The sequence below is a fragment of the Lagopus muta genome, chromosome 3, assembly GCF_023343835.1.
Source record: "Lagopus muta isolate bLagMut1 chromosome 3, bLagMut1 primary, whole genome shotgun sequence".
Classification (NCBI taxonomy): Eukaryota; Metazoa; Chordata; class Aves; order Galliformes; family Phasianidae; genus Lagopus; species Lagopus muta.
Genome location: NC_064435.1, coordinates 86,504,741 through 86,523,625, shown reverse-complemented (window position 1 = coordinate 86,523,625; position 18,885 = coordinate 86,504,741). Strand labels below are relative to the sequence as shown.

General features: G+C 44.1%; 1 protein-coding gene across 1 annotated transcript in view; it reads right to left on the bottom strand.

The window, feature by feature from the left end:
* RANBP9 (RAN binding protein 9) overlaps positions 1–9,783 on the bottom strand; it is a 37,521-nt gene extending 27,738 nt beyond the window's left edge. The window contains exons 1-2 of the mRNA XM_048940390.1: positions 9,085–9,783; positions 1,064–1,175 (exon numbers count right to left, since the gene is read on the bottom strand). Coding sequence (XP_048796347.1) covers positions 1,064–1,175; positions 9,085–9,505 — 533 coding nt within the window. The 5' untranslated portion in view covers positions 9,506–9,783. The remainder of the gene's footprint in view (positions 1–1,063; positions 1,176–9,084) is intronic.
* Between the last annotated feature and the right edge of the window lie 9,102 nt (positions 9,784–18,885).

Below are 18,885 nucleotides of genomic sequence, written 5' to 3'. Positions count from 1 at the left end.
CTTGAAGGCGGCTTCCACTTTTGTAGACTGCCCCAAACAACCTTCTGCACTAGAAGCGACTAAAAGGCAGCAAAGGGTTAAGTGTGAGGTTTGGTAAAACAACACTCTGTCCTTCATACACATTGGCAGCATTTTAAAGTCCACCATTTAAATAAGAAAGAGGAAAACAACTTCCAACCTTAACAGGCACAAATGTATTTCAGGAAAAGGCATAGCATTGCTAGCAAATCACAGTACTCTATTTAACTGCCAGCAAAAGGGCAGATTTTTTTCAAGTGTTTAAGTAAAAAAAAAAAAATTGATAGCAAATCATTACCAGAAACACTAATTACTACTGTCTTAACTTAAAGATACTTAGGTCTTCACAATATGACAACAGCAACTGCAGGTGCAAGATTCTGATAGCAAAGAAGTCTCCCAGAGAGAACTTTTGAGAACAGAATTGATAACAAACTACCACAGCCTTCAAAGGCAACAGCAATACTGAGAGGCCAGCTTTTCAAAATATTCCTTCACAATACCAGCTGTACTCATTCACTCAATCTCATTCTTTCTACAGTGACAAATTCCCAGATATCCACTCAGAGCACCCCCCCGTACTCTTATAACTGCAGAATAAAAAGTAGCTTTAAGGATAATTTTACTTTTTAAAATTAATAGAGCATGTATGAAAAGACATGTATGAAATGCACTACAGAAGTAAGTTCATCAGCTGCACATCCTAAACACTTTTGAAAAATTACCTAGTGTCTGTACAGACATACCACACCGTTAAAGGTAAAAGCACACACAAACTAAGTCATTTAAACCCCAACTCCCCTGTCAAGGGCAAAGGAGGAGATGTTATCATGCATTCACTACATACACTGATTTGTGGAAGATTAATACCACAGTTAACTTACTTAACCAAACATCAGAGTGTAACTTCTCATGAATAAGGAATTATGCTACATAAAAACTGTTAACATATGGAAAAAAAGCATTGATACCAAAAACATCTGTTGACTGAAAGATGATTGAAACATTATTTTAAGTAATAATTAATAATGCATTCATTACTCACCCATCCCTTCCCTTGCTGACGATTTTAACTTCAAAATAGTATATGCCACAGGCTGCAGGTATAGGATGTGTAGCTCGAACAGAAGCAGCATCTTTTGGAGTTTTGCCATGACCTGAAAAACAGTCACATTCAGAACACAACGAAAATGTATTAGAAATAACTGTGGAAGGTAACTCAAAGGTATACACATCAACTCCTCTAAATAAAAGGCTTATGTAGCAAGCAAGCAATTTACAGTATTCTAGCTAGCCCTATTTTTATGCTGGCATATTCTCTTCCAGTATTTAGCTCCCATTACAGGAATATGGACTGCAACTAAGCATGCTACGAGAAGTTTTGAATATATTACTCCTAGAAGTCCTATTACTATGCAACAGGAAGCTAGAAAAGTTTCACTGTAGCAAGTCACACAGCTGAGAAAAGCCCACCTGGATTTAAAAGTCCTGCATGACTTCTCAAACACAGCAATGACTCACTTTTATAGACTGAGAAAATGATACAAACTAGTTCATTCTAATGCTTACTGCTACTGAATCTTCAGGTTAATTTTAAGACACTTTAATTCTAATGTTTCTCAGAGTATATCAGTCACTTCATAGGCTATGTGACTTGCAATTCACTTCCACATTCTGAATGCTATTTCAGGACAACATTAACATCAGCCTGCAACTGAGTTAATATAGTTCCTACTCCTTACAAGCCTCAGTAGATACCAGCTGTTCTACAACAAAAATCTCAACTCCTGCCTACTCTCAAGTTGTTCAACCTAACCCAAGAGCTATTTACACTCTGCCAGGAGTGATTCTTCCAGATGCATCACCTTTTTCAAAGCCTTTTGTTCCACAGACCACACGGAAGCAGGCTTAAGGCCTGCTGACTTGTTTTTAGCAACAACCTGTTCAAGCAAGCCCAGTCTTCCCTGAACATACCAAAATCCCTCAGCTATTGTGTTCAAGTCATACACTGGATCATAGGATATAGTATTAAAAAAATAAAAATAAAGTGGAATCTGGCAGGAGGCTTTTCAGTAAGACAGCAGATTGTCCAGGAATAAGATTGTCACTGTCATAAGAAGAACGCACGCAGATCCCATTGCCAGACTGAAGGTGGGTCTGAGGAAAAATGAAAGAGCCAGGCTCAGGCTTACAGCACTGCCACCTCCAGCCCAGAGAGGGAGGCCTGCTGGCACTTGGAGACCAATCAATCTGAATATACAAAAAAAAAAAAGTAATATCTTCTTCCAGCGGTGTTAATACTGGAATTACTGCTTAGGAACAGATTATACATCCCACATGCAGGAAGCCCAGCCACAGAGCAAGCAAGAAACTGCAGGAAAATGGCCCAGCCAGTCAGAACAATCAGACACAGCTGACCTATGCTACTAAACTTCTATCTACAGAGCCCTCTAGTGTAGATGTTGCTAACGCAGTAAATGCTTCTTTGCCTAGAGCTAGCACCCACCATCTCTTACCAAACAATGTATATTCAGCCAAGAAAAGCTCTTCACTTCACCACAATAGCATTTGCATAAAAAACTTCTCTAGCTCAGCAAACTCATCACTCACCCAGTTCAGGTCTGACCCACAACGCTCTTGTGACATAACCAGTTTGCCTCAGTGTATTACTAACCTGAAGGGAACCAGCCAGCTGCCTTAACTTCCTGGCTGCAAATGCACCGTTCACTTCGATGTGCCATTAATAAACATTTTATATCAAGATGTTTTGATCACCTTGTATATTTTACTATATTAAACTTATTAACTACCTTCCGCGTGTTCCTCAGATGAGGAAGAAGTAATAATTTACTCCTCCATACAAGACAGCACACAACTGGCAAATTATCTCCTCAGGCAGTGTCAACCAAAGCAATAACCAAATGCACAACCCTACAGCTTCCCCACGTTCCCTTGGTTTTCATGTGCTGGTTATTCACTATTTAGCTACTACAAATTAGGTTATCATTCTTCAGTACACAGAAATAGTTCAGCTAAAAAGGCACCCCAAAACTTTACGGGCACAACATGAAACTTCTGAGAGACTCCTTTAATTCGGCAACCCCTGATTAAATGAAGCACTAATTTAAAAACATGGGAGGATGGCCTTCTTTTTAAGTGTCCTTAGCTTTTTATTTCAAAACAGACAGAAGTTCCCTCGATTATTCAATGCACTTGACAATCTGTAGTTTCACTTTGAGTCAGTCTCCTTATTTGGAAAAGTCGTCCACATAGATGCCTAAAGCATTAGCAACTAGACAAATATTATTGAAAATGTATACCTATTACTGAGGAGACTTTTTTTTTGGAAACCATAAAGTGTTTGGACACAATACCAACCCAAGATATTCTTAGCACCTCTTCCTGGAACTAGTTCCCTCCTCACACCCCCTCGCCTACTTGCAAGGACATACCATGAACCAGATTGAATTCACTGATCTGGCTTTACAAAACCCACCAGATTTTTTTAAGCAGCAGATCCGTTCTTTGATCCAGTTCACAGCCACACACAGCTGTCACAGTGCAAATGAGAAGTCCACACACGAGCACAAGTACCAGGATTACCTTACCAGTGCTGCCAAGCACTTCATGTGGTGAAACAACATGCTTGGGGAAGTCAGTATCCAGACCTGCTTTCGTGCCATTTAAACAAAAGACAACCTAAATTTAGAACTGCTGGCCTTTTCATGTAATCTCCCACAAATCCTATTTTACTACCTGAGTACGCTGCTTTTATTTGCAGTTACTTAGTTATTATTTATAACAACATTGTCAATAGTATCAAGCCATTGACTACTTTCAAACATTCCAAACACCTCTACGCTGCCACAACGTGTTAGCTGAGACTTCTGGTACTACTAAGCTATGTTAGACAGCGTGAGGAGCCAAGATAAGCTAGTTATCAGCCAACTTTAAAACAAAATAGAGGCTCTTTACACTGCGGGTGGCTGAGCTGCAAGATTTCTTACCAAAGGACAAGATAAATGTTGGTGTTTAAGCAGAAAATGAGCAAATCTCTGAAACAGTAAACAACTGAGAAACTGTGATGTCCTTTACCTTATAATAGCTGGAAATGGAAACACAGAAACACCATATATGCCTGACGTATATGGTGTTTACAATTGTTTACAACTTCCCTTGGGCTCTTATGGCCACTGCCATCAATGGGACTCTGAGGGAGTCAGGCAGTTCACAAACTTGGCACACCGCTACCGCGTTCTTTGCTGATCTGAATCCTCACCTCTTTGCTTTTGAATAAGAAGTACCTTGGACATCCGGCTCTGAACTTCTGAATCAAAGGTCCCAAAAGCCTGAAGTGCATTATATGAACACTACTCTGCGTTACCTAGAGTTATTCCATAGTTGCAAGATACAGATAAAGCCTTAAAACAAACTGTAAATCTTCAATACTAAAAATTCATTTCCAGCATTAAAATGAGAATTCTGCAAACAGATGCATTGGAGGGAGAAGGGAAAACAAGCACACAAAGCTTAGGCTTTACACAGCACACCAGATCACAGACAAGTTCAATCACCACAAATGCTTTCTATTTTGTTTTCACTAAAAATGTTCAGCAGCTACAAGTCTGTGTTTACTAAGTAAAGCTTAATTTTCTTTTTAAGCAGTCATTCACATTAATTACTTTTACTAACAGTAGTATAATTAGCTCTTTAGCAAGATTAAATAGAAATTCATCTAAATTTAAATTCCATCTACTTGAAAGAGCTAATTCAGACAAAAACATATTTGGAGGAAACATTTCAACTTCCAAAAATCTGTCCTTTGAACTGAAATCCAAGTGCGTTATGCATGTGCAGTGAAGTCTACTGAAATGTTGACCTCAACAGAGGTTAACATGCTTATACAGTTTAAATCCCTAAATGAAGTTTACGTAAGCTTAACTGAAGTTATTTCCAACAGGTGGTTCAATGACTCGTTCAGACTGACAAAAGTTAAATAGCCAGGGCCTAATCATCTCTGGGATTCATTAGGAGAAGCTTTTACTGAAATGAGAAGAAAAAAAAAAAGACGTGAGCAAATTACTGATGTTACTTCAACTTTCCATCCCCATTTAACAAAACAAGACATCTCAGAGCTATGAGAGTGTTCAAAGCAGACATTGTGTACTATGTCTTACATGGAGTACTGAATGTACTTCAAGTGTTCTCTGCCAGTAAAATTAACACAATCCCTGCATCACTGAATGACAACACAGAATTATTACTATAAAATCCCTTTTTGTTTGTTACAGAAATTGGGAGGCAGAGTTTGCACTGGAAAATAAAATAGAATTCTTTTAGTTTGGCACCAGAGACAGTTCAAAGGCAACTGCACTGTAAATAAATGCCTGGCTAAGATTTCTGGCCTGTGACACATTAGAAGAAGTTCACGCAATGGCCAATTTCTCAAAATTGCATAACTTTTGTCAGTTGCCTTTTCTCTTTGTTTGTTTTTTTGAGAGCTGTCACAAGACAAGTGAAGTTACCAGAGGACCTTCCATGATTTTTTCTCACTAATGGCTTGGTTTGTTTACATACTCCTGCAAACAAGTTCCTTCCTGGTTGCTGCCTTGGTTAGGTCTGTATTTTTATCTCCTTATACTACATTGTATAGATTACTATCTAATGGAATCAATTTGCCTGCCTACTGGAACATACATATTACATACATCATTCATATACATTGCTGTCCACAAGATCCAAGCGGTAATTCCAAGTATGTGTAGAAATATTTTAGAAGATGTCTTTCTTACCTTAATAGCTAAGTAACTGGTTTAATAACTACTTCACACGTAGCATACACTGGTCCAAGACTGCTCTAAACTCTTGTGCTTCCTTTACCACCTTCTTTCAATTCAGAGCTGTTAATATTACAACTACTTGAGATTAAGCAAATCCTACTCATGATACTGCTTTTTTTTTTTTCTTCTCCTCCTCTACGTAGAGATACTACAAACAACAGTCACAAGGACAGTGTTAACTTTATCAGCTTGGACAGCTAGCTGGCAGCAACACCAAAACATACATTTGTTGTCCATCTGAAAACAAGAATGCCCTGGGGTACAGTCTTTAATGTATTATAGTACCACCAGTGCCAATGTACATCAGTACCACATCCAGATTTTGACAATGCTTCCTAATCAAAAGCCAGAATTTGTAAAACTGTACCAGAATAAATCACTGTGGAAAGAAATTACACCCAATAAACAACATGCCAGCCCAGGCATCTCCTCTACCACCTCCCCAAGTATGTCTTCCTTCTCAAGTAATTTACTATGATTCTGTGGGGTAACACAAAAGAACACGAGCACTGGGGCCTCCAGTTTTGTTCACCCCAACAAAACTTAAAGTGCCATCATCCTGACACCAGAGAGTACAATGGATTTTAAATCTTTACACCCTGATCAATACCTGGGTTTGCAGCAAGTCTGGTTTTTAAGCTCACCCTAGGACACCTGCAAAAACCTACAAGATCCAGAAAGGCAGTATAAAACACAACAGCTGCGATGGCTACAAAGAGACACCTCCAGCAGCTCGCATCTCCAGACAAGTTGTCCACTGATATGAAAGAAAATTAAACAAATCTTCAACACCCCAGAGAGAGGACCGTAATTTCTCCAGGAAACCAACGAAGCGTAGTTTTTCACAATATGCCAGCACATCAGAATTACAAAGCGATATGAAAAAGCCACTTTGAAGGTGTTTCCTCTGATTGTTTCCTGACCCCAACACACTATCTTTCCAGAAGCAAGTACCCCCAACACACTCAGGGTGAAGCCTGACAGAGATTAAGGAGCATTTGGACAATGCTCTCAGACACAGGGTTTGAACTTCAGGTGGTCCTGTGCGAGTCCCTTCAACTTGGGGTATTCTGTGGTCCTCTGATGGCAGAAAAACATGCCTCCTATCCACCACAGAATGGTGGATAAACAGTTCTGTAGTCAAAAAACTACAGAAACAGCAGGGAAAGCTTGAGAAAGTGCACCATTAACAGAAGAAAAGAGAAGAACCAATTTTGACCACTGGCTTCTTTGGCCAGACCCATCTTCTCCCCCTTCCTTGGATACTTTGGTCCACAACAACAGATCTTAATCTGCGTCCAACGCATCATTCACACTTTTAATAAAAACATCTACCATTCTTTCACAAAAGCTTGGCCTTTTTGGTGCTTCTGAAGTTATCTAATATCCTATAAGAAGATACTTTGAATGCTTTCTTTTGAGACCTCTACTTGCAGCTGATTTGTAGAGACATTTCACAATACTACGCACATTTCTGCATGCTACCGGCCCTTATGATCCTCACTGAACCTCCTCATTTTCCTCCTTTTTACTGCATTCGTAGGGCTGCAGGATCCGTGGAGGTGAAAAAAGACGGCAAACGTTTCAGTGACTTCCCCCCATGGTGCCTCAGGTAGGAGTGCCCGATACCTTGCACTGCTGAGCCCAGCTGCCAGGCTGGTAACACACACTGGGGCTGCCTTCACAGCCACCACCATTCAGCTCCCAGAGAGAAAAGAGGGGCCACTTGAGAGGCCATTCACTCCCACTTGTAGCTGGGAGAAAGAAAAACCCATTCATGACACCTCTCTTTTTCACAGACCCCTAGGCTAATTTAAGAACTCTCCAACCTCCACAACTTACTATTACTTAAGAGCAAGAGCAAAGGCGTTTTATTGCTATAACCTACCAACTGTGCTTCACAACTTCTGGTAGAGCATCCATGGCATTTCCTACATTGTCTTTATTTCAGAGGCATACAGAGCCTGCTGTAATCTCTTGAAAGCAACACATTTCTGGTTTAATACTAAGGCAAAGAGAAGGAGATCAGAAATAGCACAAATAAAGCCTGAAAATATACTTCTCCAATTACACTGGCTGACCAGAAAGTCTCTAAATTCTAGTTCATGAGCAAAAAGAGTAGGGCAAAGCAGAACACACAGGAAGACTCGATGGCCAGAAAGCTATGATCATCCTATGAAAAAAAAAACCAAAACCAACACGAACCGACTGCAGCCACTAAGCAGCAGAAAATACAAAACGCTTCTAAAAATACAAGGTCATGAAAAACTGAACAAAAGCCAGGAAATGTGAAGTTGGGTATTAAATAACACGTCCTTAAATCACTCGGGGCCTCCCAGAAACCTGCTCTGTAGCTGGTCGCCAGCCTCCCACACTAGCTTCATACGGCACAGCACACTTAGCATTTTTAACAGAGTATTCTGTATGTCATAATAAAGCCTCTCTATTAAAAAAAAAAAAAAAAAAGGTCCCCGAGAGTACATTTAATCCTTTCACGGCAGCCAAATCCTGCCATGTGTTTGTGTTGCCGTTTTCCCCCTGCGATTAAACAGTAACGTGTTTATCGGGATTTCACTTGAATTTCACCACCGTGCACTCCCCAGAAGGGTGACTGCGGGGTTGTTTCCTCCCCTCCCGTTCGTTGGGCACTGACAAAGGAGCCGGCTCCTCGCCGCCAGCCAGCGCAGAAACGGTGTTGAAGCTCAGCACTCTCCCCTCGGAGCAGGCCTGGAGCACCAGATGTGGCCGTGTTTTTTCAGGTCAGAGCGTACGCCGGCGTTTCCAGCTTTTATGACATTTCATAACAACCAACACTCGCCGGTTTCCTACGCTCGCTTCTCACGGATTCGTACGCGCACGCAGTTCGATTTTTATCTTTCCTCGGAGAACCGGCAAGTTGAACCAGGAGGCACGAAGTTACAAAACCGCCTCAGCAGACACAAGTCCCACGGCCACCCCCTTCTCTCACAACCCTACAAGCTCAGAGAGCTTCATCTCATTTTCACCCCCCTAAACGCACCGCTCCTCCCCCTCTCTCCCTTCCCCCCGGTTCCGCGTTCCCCGCAGGAAGGAGCCCCGCACCGCCGCCGCCCCGAGACCCGGCGCCGCCCCGACCCGGGGACGGCCGAGGCTGGGGCAAAGCGGCTCGGAGCCGTGCGGGGGGACGCGGAGGAGAAGGAGGAGGGCGCGGAGCGTTATTTCCTGTTATTGTTGCCCCGGCCCTCACCTTTGTAGTGCACCCGCAGGTTGTTCTGCGAGAGGCCGATGTAACTGAATTTGTCCTTCGGGCTCCAGGAGCGGGGCAGCGGCGTCTCCTGCTCGTCCACGGCCGGGTACAACCTCTTCAGCCGCCGCTTCAGCTCCTTCTCCTGCTCGTTCAGGGCCGGGTCGCCGTGCGGGAAAGCGGCCGGGGCGCCGCCGCCGCTCCCAGCCGTCAAACCCGGCGCCCCACCGCCCCCCGCGGGCCCGGTGCCGCCGGTGGCGGGCGGCGGCGGCGCGGCGGTGGCGGGCGGCGGCGGAGGATGGAGCAGGAGCGCGGCGGCCGGCGCGGGGCCGGCGGCGGCCGAGGGGACCCCCGGCGCCGGCGGGGGAGCGGCGGCCGCCAAGGGGAGCGGCGGCGGCGGCGGCTGCTGCTGCTGCCCGGACATCCCGGCTCCGGCCTCCTCCTCCTCCTCTCCGCGGCGGCGACCGTCAACAGATCGGCCCTAGGCGGAGCGGCTGGCAGGCCCCGCGCCGCGGAGCGAGGCGGCCCTACCGGCGGGTCACCCCCAGCCGGAGCTCCTGGCAGCGGGGGGCGGGAGCGATGACGACGGCGGGGCCGCCCGATGGGAGTCGGGGGGGGAGCGGCGGAGCGGGGCCGGGCCGGAACGGGACGAGAGAGAGAGCGCCGCACGGAGAACGGCGCCGGGCGGAAGGAGGCGGGCCGGGAGCGCGCGCCGGGCGCCGCGGCGGGGCGGGCTCCCAGCGCTTCCCTCCCCGTTCCCTCCCGTCTCGCGCGCGCGCACGCGCGCCCCCTCCGTCCAGCCCCGGCGCGAGGCGCCGCCGTGCGTCCCCCGTCAGCCGCGCCTCGGCTCGGCCCCGCCCCTCCGCCGCCTCCGCTGCCACCGCCGCCCGCGCTGGTGCGGGCGGGTGTCGCTCTCTGGCGGGGAGCGGAGCAGGGCGGCTCGCAGGGGGCCGCGCGGGTGGCGGGGCGTTCGGCGAATCTTTTTAGCCACGCATACAGCGCCGTTGTTTCATAAGCGGTTGCTGGCAGTGTTTGCTTCACGTGAAGGAGAACCCCTTAGAAACAGGCAGGGCTTGGGACGCGTTTAAGAGAGAAAGGGGTTTTCACGGGTGGGTCTTGAGCCTGGAACATCGGTCACTTCACGCAGCATTTCTAGCTGCCAGGCGGTTGGAGAACAAGCACCGGAGCAGGAAATAGGGAGGTTAATTGCACTGCTGCCTCATGCTAGTGAGGTAATGCAGGTGTGATGCACACCGAGGCTAGTAGGAAGCTGAGTGGGTTCCTCATAGTCACCAAGGTATCTCTCACGTGAGGCAGTCGTATGATGTAGGGCAATGCCATCCTGGCTTGTATCAGCAACAGTGCAGCCAGCAGCAGGGAGGTGATTTTTCCCTCTGAACGATGCGCTGGTGTGCTGGAACAGCTGCCCAGAGAGGTTGTGGATGCCCTGTCCATGGAGGTGTTCAAGGCTGGGTTGGATGGGGCCCTGCGCAGCCTGGTCTGGTATTAAATGGGGAGGTTGGTGGCCATGCATGTGGCAGGGGGGTTGAAGCTTCATGATCCTTGAGGTCCCTTCCAACCCTGGCCATTTTGTGATTCTAAGGCCACACCTCAAGCACTGTTTTTTGTGCCCCTCGTTACACAAAAGACATTGGACCCTGGAGATTGTCCAGAGAAAGACAATGAAGCTGTGACAGCACAAGTCTTATGTGGAGTGGCTGAGAGAACTGGGTTTGTTTGGTCTGGAGAAGGGGCTCAGGGGGAGAGCTTCTCTCTCTCAAGGACCTGAAAAGAGGTTGGAGTGAGGTGGAGACCTGCCTCCTTTCCCAGGTAACAGCAATAGGGTGATGGAAAATGGTCTCAAATTGCAGCAGGGGTTCAGATTGGATGTTAGGAAAAATTTCTTCTTCTTCAGGTATTGGGACAGGCTGCCCAGGGAGGTGGTGGAGTCACCGTCCTTGGAGGCTTTCAAAGAAAAGGGTGAATGTCGTATTGAGTGACATGGTTTAGTGGACGTGATGAGGATGGTTTGATGATTAGACTAGATGATCTTAGTGGTCTTTCCAACCGTAATGATTCTATGATTCTGTGTTTGGCAGCATCTCTGTCCAGACAAAACCAGAGACATCCCGTCCGAAAGAGCTGCACAGGATGGGAATGGCAGGTGAGGCCAGCAGGTGGGCTGACTTGCAGCAGAGGGTTCCCTTCCACTGGCAGGCTGCCTGCCAGCACATCTAAGCTCTTTTTCAAGAATCCTGTAAACCTCAAACCTCAGGATTTTAGAGTTTATCTAGCATTTGGCAAGCATCAACTATTTGGGGATATATTTGCTGTGTTCAAAGGTGTAGGTATGAATGTCCAACCCTCTGAATTTCAGTGAACATTTTTGCCATTACTACCTGCTGAGGTGTCATGGCTCACTGGACTTTTACGTAGACATACTTCCTGTTACCCATTGTGAAATGGCTGCCATCAAGCTCCTGTGTGCTATACAATGAGGTGTGGTGCAGTTTCCATCCCTGGCAGTGTGCAAGAGGCGTGTGGATGAGGAGCTACGAGATATGCTCGTGGTAGCAGTGGTAATGGGAGGATGGTTGGTCTAGATGATCTTGTAGGTCTTTTCCAAGCTTGTGATTCTGTGACCTTTTCTCTGATGTGGGATATGCTGGAGGCTATTTGAGAGGACAAAATTAATTCCTTTATATAGAGGTATTGCAACACTCCATTTTAATCAGTATGCCATTTATTCCTCCAGTGCTCCATTGTCTTATTAGCTTTTCTGACTACAGCTTCATGAGGATTAGAGAGAGCACATAGGTATTTACATAAATGCCCAGTGTCTGCTCTTCAGTCAATGTAAATAAATTACAGTTTGTCAGATGTGGAAGCAGTACTCTTGTTCCTCCCTAACATGCATTTTCAATATTGAACTTAATTCCCCATTACACGATCCATTCTGTTTCATTTGGACTTCCTCATCATCACAGCCCCCTCTTGTCTTGCTTAACTGAAATAATTATGACAGCTGCAAATTTTGCTATCTCACAATGCTGTCGTCTTTCTAGATCAATAGTAAATACAACAACACACAAGGCTTGCTGCACGGCCCTGCAGCAGGCTGTCATTAACCTTCTGCCATCGCAGAAACTAGCTGTTGAATTCTGCTCTTTGTTTTCCATCGCCTGTTTTTGAGCCATGATAGTACTTTTCTTCCTGCCCAGTAATTACTTAGCTGCTTGAGTTGTCTCTGGCTTAGGGATTTAATCAAAGGCCTTTTGAAACACCGTGAAACTAGTCCACCAAAATCTCTTTGGTTTGTGGATGAGGGGCTATTTTTGACATTTTTAGATAATTTCAGTAGACGAGTCAACCAGAAGTTATTTTTGCTTTGCTGTATAGCCTAGTTAGGCCTGATTTGTAGTGATTTTTTTCTGTATGGTTTTTTTTGTTTTGTTTTGTTTTTAATTTATGTTTACATTTGGTGACCATTTGAACCAAAGAAAATGCAGCCAAAGCATTCCAGCAATTGAGGGTTTGGCCTCCTGTTGGCTGTGTCAACAATTTCAGCATGTCAGGGACAGGTTGGAACTTGAATACAGGTGACTGGTTCCTTCTGTTGCTAGAGGACCCTGATCCTCCAGGCAAGCACTGTGGGCATCAGCTCACACTTGGTGCTCCCACCGGCTCTCTCCGATGAATGTAGAGCTTGAGGAGAGAGCAGCCCCTGGCTGACACCCTGCTGACAGCCATCAATAAGAATAAAACTCTCCCCATGGTGTGAGCACATCCTGTCCTTGCAGTGGGGCATTCTGCGTGGCCTCGACACTGCTGAGGTTAATTTAACTCTTGGATCCTACGTTAGTGACTCTTTGTATTTTTCTATGACTGCGTAAGTAGGCTGTGGCCAACTGTGTAAGTGATGCTGATAGCTCTGTGGCTGTTGTCAAGAAACAGAGGCAGGATTCTCCTTGAGAATCTATTTCTGTGTATGTCCTTCGTCCCTCCTGTAGGACTGATCCTCGTGGTTGCATACGAATTTAGTAAGCCTGTTACAGCTGCCAGCCAGCCAAACTTCCAGCTACTTTCTGTCTGCAATCTAGTATCACCCATCTGTAGTGATGGCAACCATTTGCTGATCCTCATTTACGATTTCTCCTGGTTGGGTTTTTCCAACGCATAGTTTCTTTACAATTGTTTTGGAATGAATTTTCCCTGCTTCAAGGAGATACTTGGAAATCAGCAGTGTGTTTTTGTACCTATTGTGCTAGTCCTAATGAGAAAAGAAAACCACTAAGGCGATGGTATTTCAACAGTGCTAGGGATAGATTTCTTCAAACCACCTGGAGGATTTTTTGCTGAGTCCTTTGCTATTTGGACTGTTTTTTCCTGCTAATTTAATTGCTCACGTATAGGCTAGGCTTGATGACCTGACAAATGAAAAGCTTGCCAGAATGAATCACAAGAATTACAGGCCATCATCAGCTATTAACTAGGTTGAATCAAATGGTAATCAAGTTGCAATTTGCAGGATTACTATACTGCTGCTCACAGATAACATGGGGCTTCTGTTTTCATAAATCTGTGCAATCTGCTAATAGAAGTAATTTTGCTGTGTGAGTCAACTATACCTGTGCCTGTCTTAGACCAACACAAATAGAAATGTCTCGTGTTTGCCAATGCCCCACTTGTGTTATTTTATATATTTATGCTTTTATCTACGTGTTTAGTTTTGGTGCTTGGATAGCAGTGCATCCACAGCAGGAGCTGGCTTGTTCTGTGTAATCTCTTCTTACCTTTCTGGTAATTACAAGGGCACTGTGATGTCTGGGAACCATAAGTTTTACAGCAGTATGATCTACTCTTTGTAAAATATGGCACTGTATTTAATCTCTGTAATCCAATTTATTTGGATTTCTTTGCATTTTGTTCATAATTTAAAGTTTATTCATAGCTCCTTCATGCTTTTCCTCCAAAGCTATTTGTGGCTCTTAACCGTATCCTATTTTCACAATGAAGAACAATTATTTTTGTTTGTTTTCTGGTGCATGGGTTGTTTTTTGCCCAGTAATGAAAGGCATTTTAAGGAGAACTGAAAATCTGTTCGTTGAGATAGATCACAAATAGAAGATTTTATAGTCTCTGTTGTCTGGGCTACTGTTCTGTACTAGCGTCGTGTCCTAACTAAAATGTCAAAATGAACACAGAAATGAAATGCCCTCTGAGCTGAATAAAATGTGTTTTATTCACAAGACAAATTTATGCAGGGCAGAATAGAAAATATGATGAGACACATTGATTTATTCCTTTTGTGAAAACTGATATCAAACCATTATGCTATCAGAGATGTAATTCTCAGCTCGCAGGTCAAGATCCCTTTCTGAGTCATCATGAATTTCTTCTGAGTGTTGGAAGCAGGCTGGTGTGATTTAAATGTTGAAATATAGGAAAAAAAAAAACCCAAAACATTAAAGAATGACTGAGGGGAAAAAAAAAATCACACTGGCCATAATTTCCACAAAAAAAAGAGTTCGGCCAGTCAGCCTAGACCTAAAAATGAGTTTGTGGTAAGGGACTGAGAGAAGTGAGGTTGCAGGGCAAGAAGTAATGAAAAGAGCTACTAATCCAGCCTCGTTGGGCTGATGGAGTGAAGCTCTCTGTGCTCCTTTCCTCCCACCATCACTCCGTGCATTGCTGATGGATGCCTGAGTGGTGCTGGGTGCCTTCCAGTGCTCATTTAGCCAGTAAAGGGAAGGTGAGGCCCAAACTGTAAAGCCTGGATTCTGCTGCACTGGAAAGCTGAACGTGACATCCTCTAAATGATATTTCAGATGGAAATTTACAACTTACGTGTTTCTGATAAACATTTTAAAGTTCCCATTGCAAACCAGACAGTGTTTTGTTTCCAGGCTGCTCATTGGTAGGGTGCCCATTACCATAGATGAGCAAACTCAAGGACTGCAGGCTTTCAGAAGCACATGGTGTGTGTCAAGCTGACCCACTTCTTGAAAGCCAGCCTGGGCCTTTGTGAAATGTCCTGTAGTTGTTAGAAGGGATGTTAGGATGTCAAGAATGTTTAAGTCTCCAGTGACAGTATAATTACTGTTGTGTTGTTTGTAGAGGTGGGAGGGCCTGAGGGGAAAGGAGGCCAAAAAGGAGAATCAGGAAGTGAGATGAGTAAGGCTTTAGGAATTGCACCCAGATGGAGTTTCATCATGCTTTTTTCTTCAGCTCATTTGGCTCCTTAGTAAATTAGATGTTTACAAATGAGAAACTATTATTCTTTTCCCTCTCTGTGTCTCCTACACTTACCAACTCAAACGTTCCACATGCTAATTTTAGAGGCAGCTTTTAAATGGACATCAGGAACATGAAGCTGACAGGTGAAAATGCTGAGTTTAAATAATATTTGGTTGTGGCTCTTGCCAATCCTACTGCTAATCTGTAGTTTGTCTCTTTCAAATCTAATCGAAGGGAAGCAGGATAGCATGAAATCCCGAATGTCTGCTGAGATTTGAAATCCTGAAGATCAGCTGCCCTTGTTAGATAGTAGTATCTTACTGTACAGGACTGCTCTTTATGGTACAATTTAGTGCAGATATTCAATCTCCCAGAAGCTTCCAGGATGTACAAGGAGTTGCCTCTTTTTATTTTAAAAGTACTAAACCACACATCTACAAAATACGTATTCTGACAAGATATAAGATATTGCTTTTGGCTTTGCTCACTCACAGAAACCTTCAGGTATACTCTGACAGAACAATTAAAATATTTCAGTCAAGGTCATGATTTTGCAGGCAGAAGATTGTTTTTCAGATTAACTTGCCATTTTACAAGCTGTCATGATTGCAATGTATATGCTCAGAAGACTGGAGGAAGAATAGCTTCCTGTTCTGGCATATATTATTATTGCAATCTGCAGTTACTGCTGTTTGCCAAGCCACACCTATGCTAACCTCTGTTATCAACAATGTTATTTAATCTACTTGGTACCTTCTTTCAATTTACCTTTTTAATTTACCTGTATGAGAATTCCACAGAGTTTGGTATGAAAACCTTTACAATATAGAAATGCTGTTGCAGTTGCATGGCACTTCTCCTCCTGGCAATAAATCACTTTTCCTTTCTAAAAACCAAAATGCTGACACAGACAGAGAGGTTGTCCTATCTCCTCTCCCCTCCACATGCAGACCAGCTATTCCCTGAGCACTGCTTAAAGTGTTCTTAAACCTTCCTGTGACTGATAAGGTAACAGATTTCATTTGAGTTTTGACTAGTAACAATGAAAGTGAATGCTTGAGTGGTTGAAAGCACGTATTTAATTTGGATATTCTGAAAATGAAATGGAACGTAAGCGTCTCTGTTGCTTAAAAATTCAACAGTACTTTCCAAAACACAAAATTTTAAGTTTGGTTCTGGATTTTCATTGCCACACTAAGTGTCTGAAATTCATGAGTCAATGCCACCCACAACAGAAATTGGCTTAAAAGCCCATATTCTTAAAAATAAGACTTTTTAAGAGGATGGGTAGGTGGCTGGTTATTTGCCATCTGTTTTCTTTGCTTTTAGGAGATCTTTCTTTCATATTTCCAAGCTTGTGTCATACAGGAGGATTAAAAACTGGTTTAAAACAAGGTAAGAGCAGAGATTCTTACTTCAGGCTCAGTGACCTTGGTAGCAGAAAAAAGGTGTCAGTGCCTGTCAATGCATTTGTAGTAAAATTATTAGAAACAGCAACATCCAATTCGACCTAACAGCATTTTAGCATCTTCTCAGAGTTACAGCTTTGTAGAGGAATGAACAATAATCTGTATGTAGGGATCCCCTCATATTTAATACTCTTGGTTTGTTGGTGGGGGTTTTTTGAGGAAAGTGTGGAGTGCAATTCTTTGCTGTCTCAAAATGCTCTCCCAGCATTCCATTGCATTTTGCTAGTGTTGGCTAACTTTTCTATTTTTTAAGGTAACTTACATATAATAAAGTTTGTTAATAGGCAAACATTTTCTGGACTCACGGGCACTAGTAAGTAAAGTCTCATGGTAGAGATTAATTTGTTTTTGTAAAGATTGCAGGAAGGTAACAATTCTGTGTTGCCGTGGATTTGTTACACTCAACTAGGTTTTGCTGATTAGAGGAAGGTTTTGATAAGCAAGTATTTCGCTTTATTTCAATGTTCCATGGAGTTCTGGGATAAATTTTGTTACTGGAGACTCCTCATTTGTTCCAATATTTTATGTCAATGTCATACCAAAAGACTTTGATTTCTGTGAATGCAAACACCTCCTCTGTATACCACTCCTTCCAGTTGAGCTCTAGCAACTCTCATGTTTCCTGAAGTGCCTGATTTAAGTCATGTGGTGGGCAGCATTTGTCCTCAACTCAGAACTAACCCATGAGAGGAGGCTGGGGTCAAACATATGCCATAGAGAAGGCCATTTCTTATCTCTAGCACTAACCCGTAGTATGAAGTTGTATTGCAGAACCAGTTAACGAGAGCAATACAAAGCCAGCAATGTGCCCTCACAGCTCAGAAAGCCAACCGTGCCCTGGGCTGCATCAAAAGATGCGTGACCAGCAGGTCGAGGGAGGTGATCCTGCCCCTCTGCTGTGCTCTGAGGCCTCACCTGGACTGCTGCGTCCACATGTGGAGTCCTCAGTACCGGAGGGACACGGACCTGTTGGAGTGTGTCCAGATCACAAGGTGATCCACGGGATGGAACTCCTCTCCTACGAGGAGGACAGCCTGAGAGAGCTGGGGCTCTTCGGCCAGGAGAAGAGAAGGCTGTGAGGTGACCTGATAGCGGCCTTACAGTGTCTAAAGGGGAGCTCCAAGAAAGAAGGGGACAGACTCTGGAGCAGGGTCTGTGATGGTAGGACAAGAAGAAATGGTTTCAAACTTAAAGAGGGAAGATTTAGGTTGAATATAAGGAAACAATCTTTTACACTGATGGCATTAAGGCACTGCAGCAGGTTGTCCAGAGATGTGGTGATGCCCCATCCCTGGAGGCATTCAACAAGGCCAGGCTCTGAGCAACCTGATGGAGCTGTGGATGTCCCTTTTCACTGCAGGGGAGTTGAACTAGATCACCTTTAAAGATACCTTCCAACTCTAAGGATCCTATGAGCGTATGATTCTATGAGATCACAGATGAAACTCCTACCTTTAAGTTAAGTCAAATTTTTCTCATTTGCTGCACTAGCCTGGATTTTTAAATGAGTCCATGCAGAAAAAAAGAACAGGTTCGTTTGAGACTCTGAAGAATCTGACAATGCATTTCTAAAAGGTGTTGCCAGATTGCAGGAAGGGTACAAACTGGCACATGGGTATGTTTCAGCTCCCCTTGTGTAAGGCTACTGGGCCCTACAGGCCTCCTGCCATTTGCTGAGCGCGCCATGCCACAAGAGCTCTGCCCAGATGCACGGGCACCCAGAAGGAAGGAAATAAAGCTGCAAGGCTTAATCCAAGTTAACATATTTCTTCTTATTAAGTGTGCTTGTCTTTGCAAACTTATTAATGTTCTTATGATGTTTTTACAGGTATGTGATATTTACTTTAACCTCACTGTATAGGAAATTTAAATCCAGACTGTTTTAGATAGTATAATATGTGGTTTGTTTTCTTGCTTTTAATAATCTCCTGCTTTAGTGTGTATCTGACTTGTAGAAAGAGCATGCTCTTAAAGCAGGCTTTTGTTCTCTGAAGCCCCTGCCTGCATCATGATTCCCTTCACCCAGAGCAATTCTGAACAAAGGTCTCCACTTCTGTCCTGCATGGTTTCCCTGCAAGCTGTTGGGGACCACTGGGCA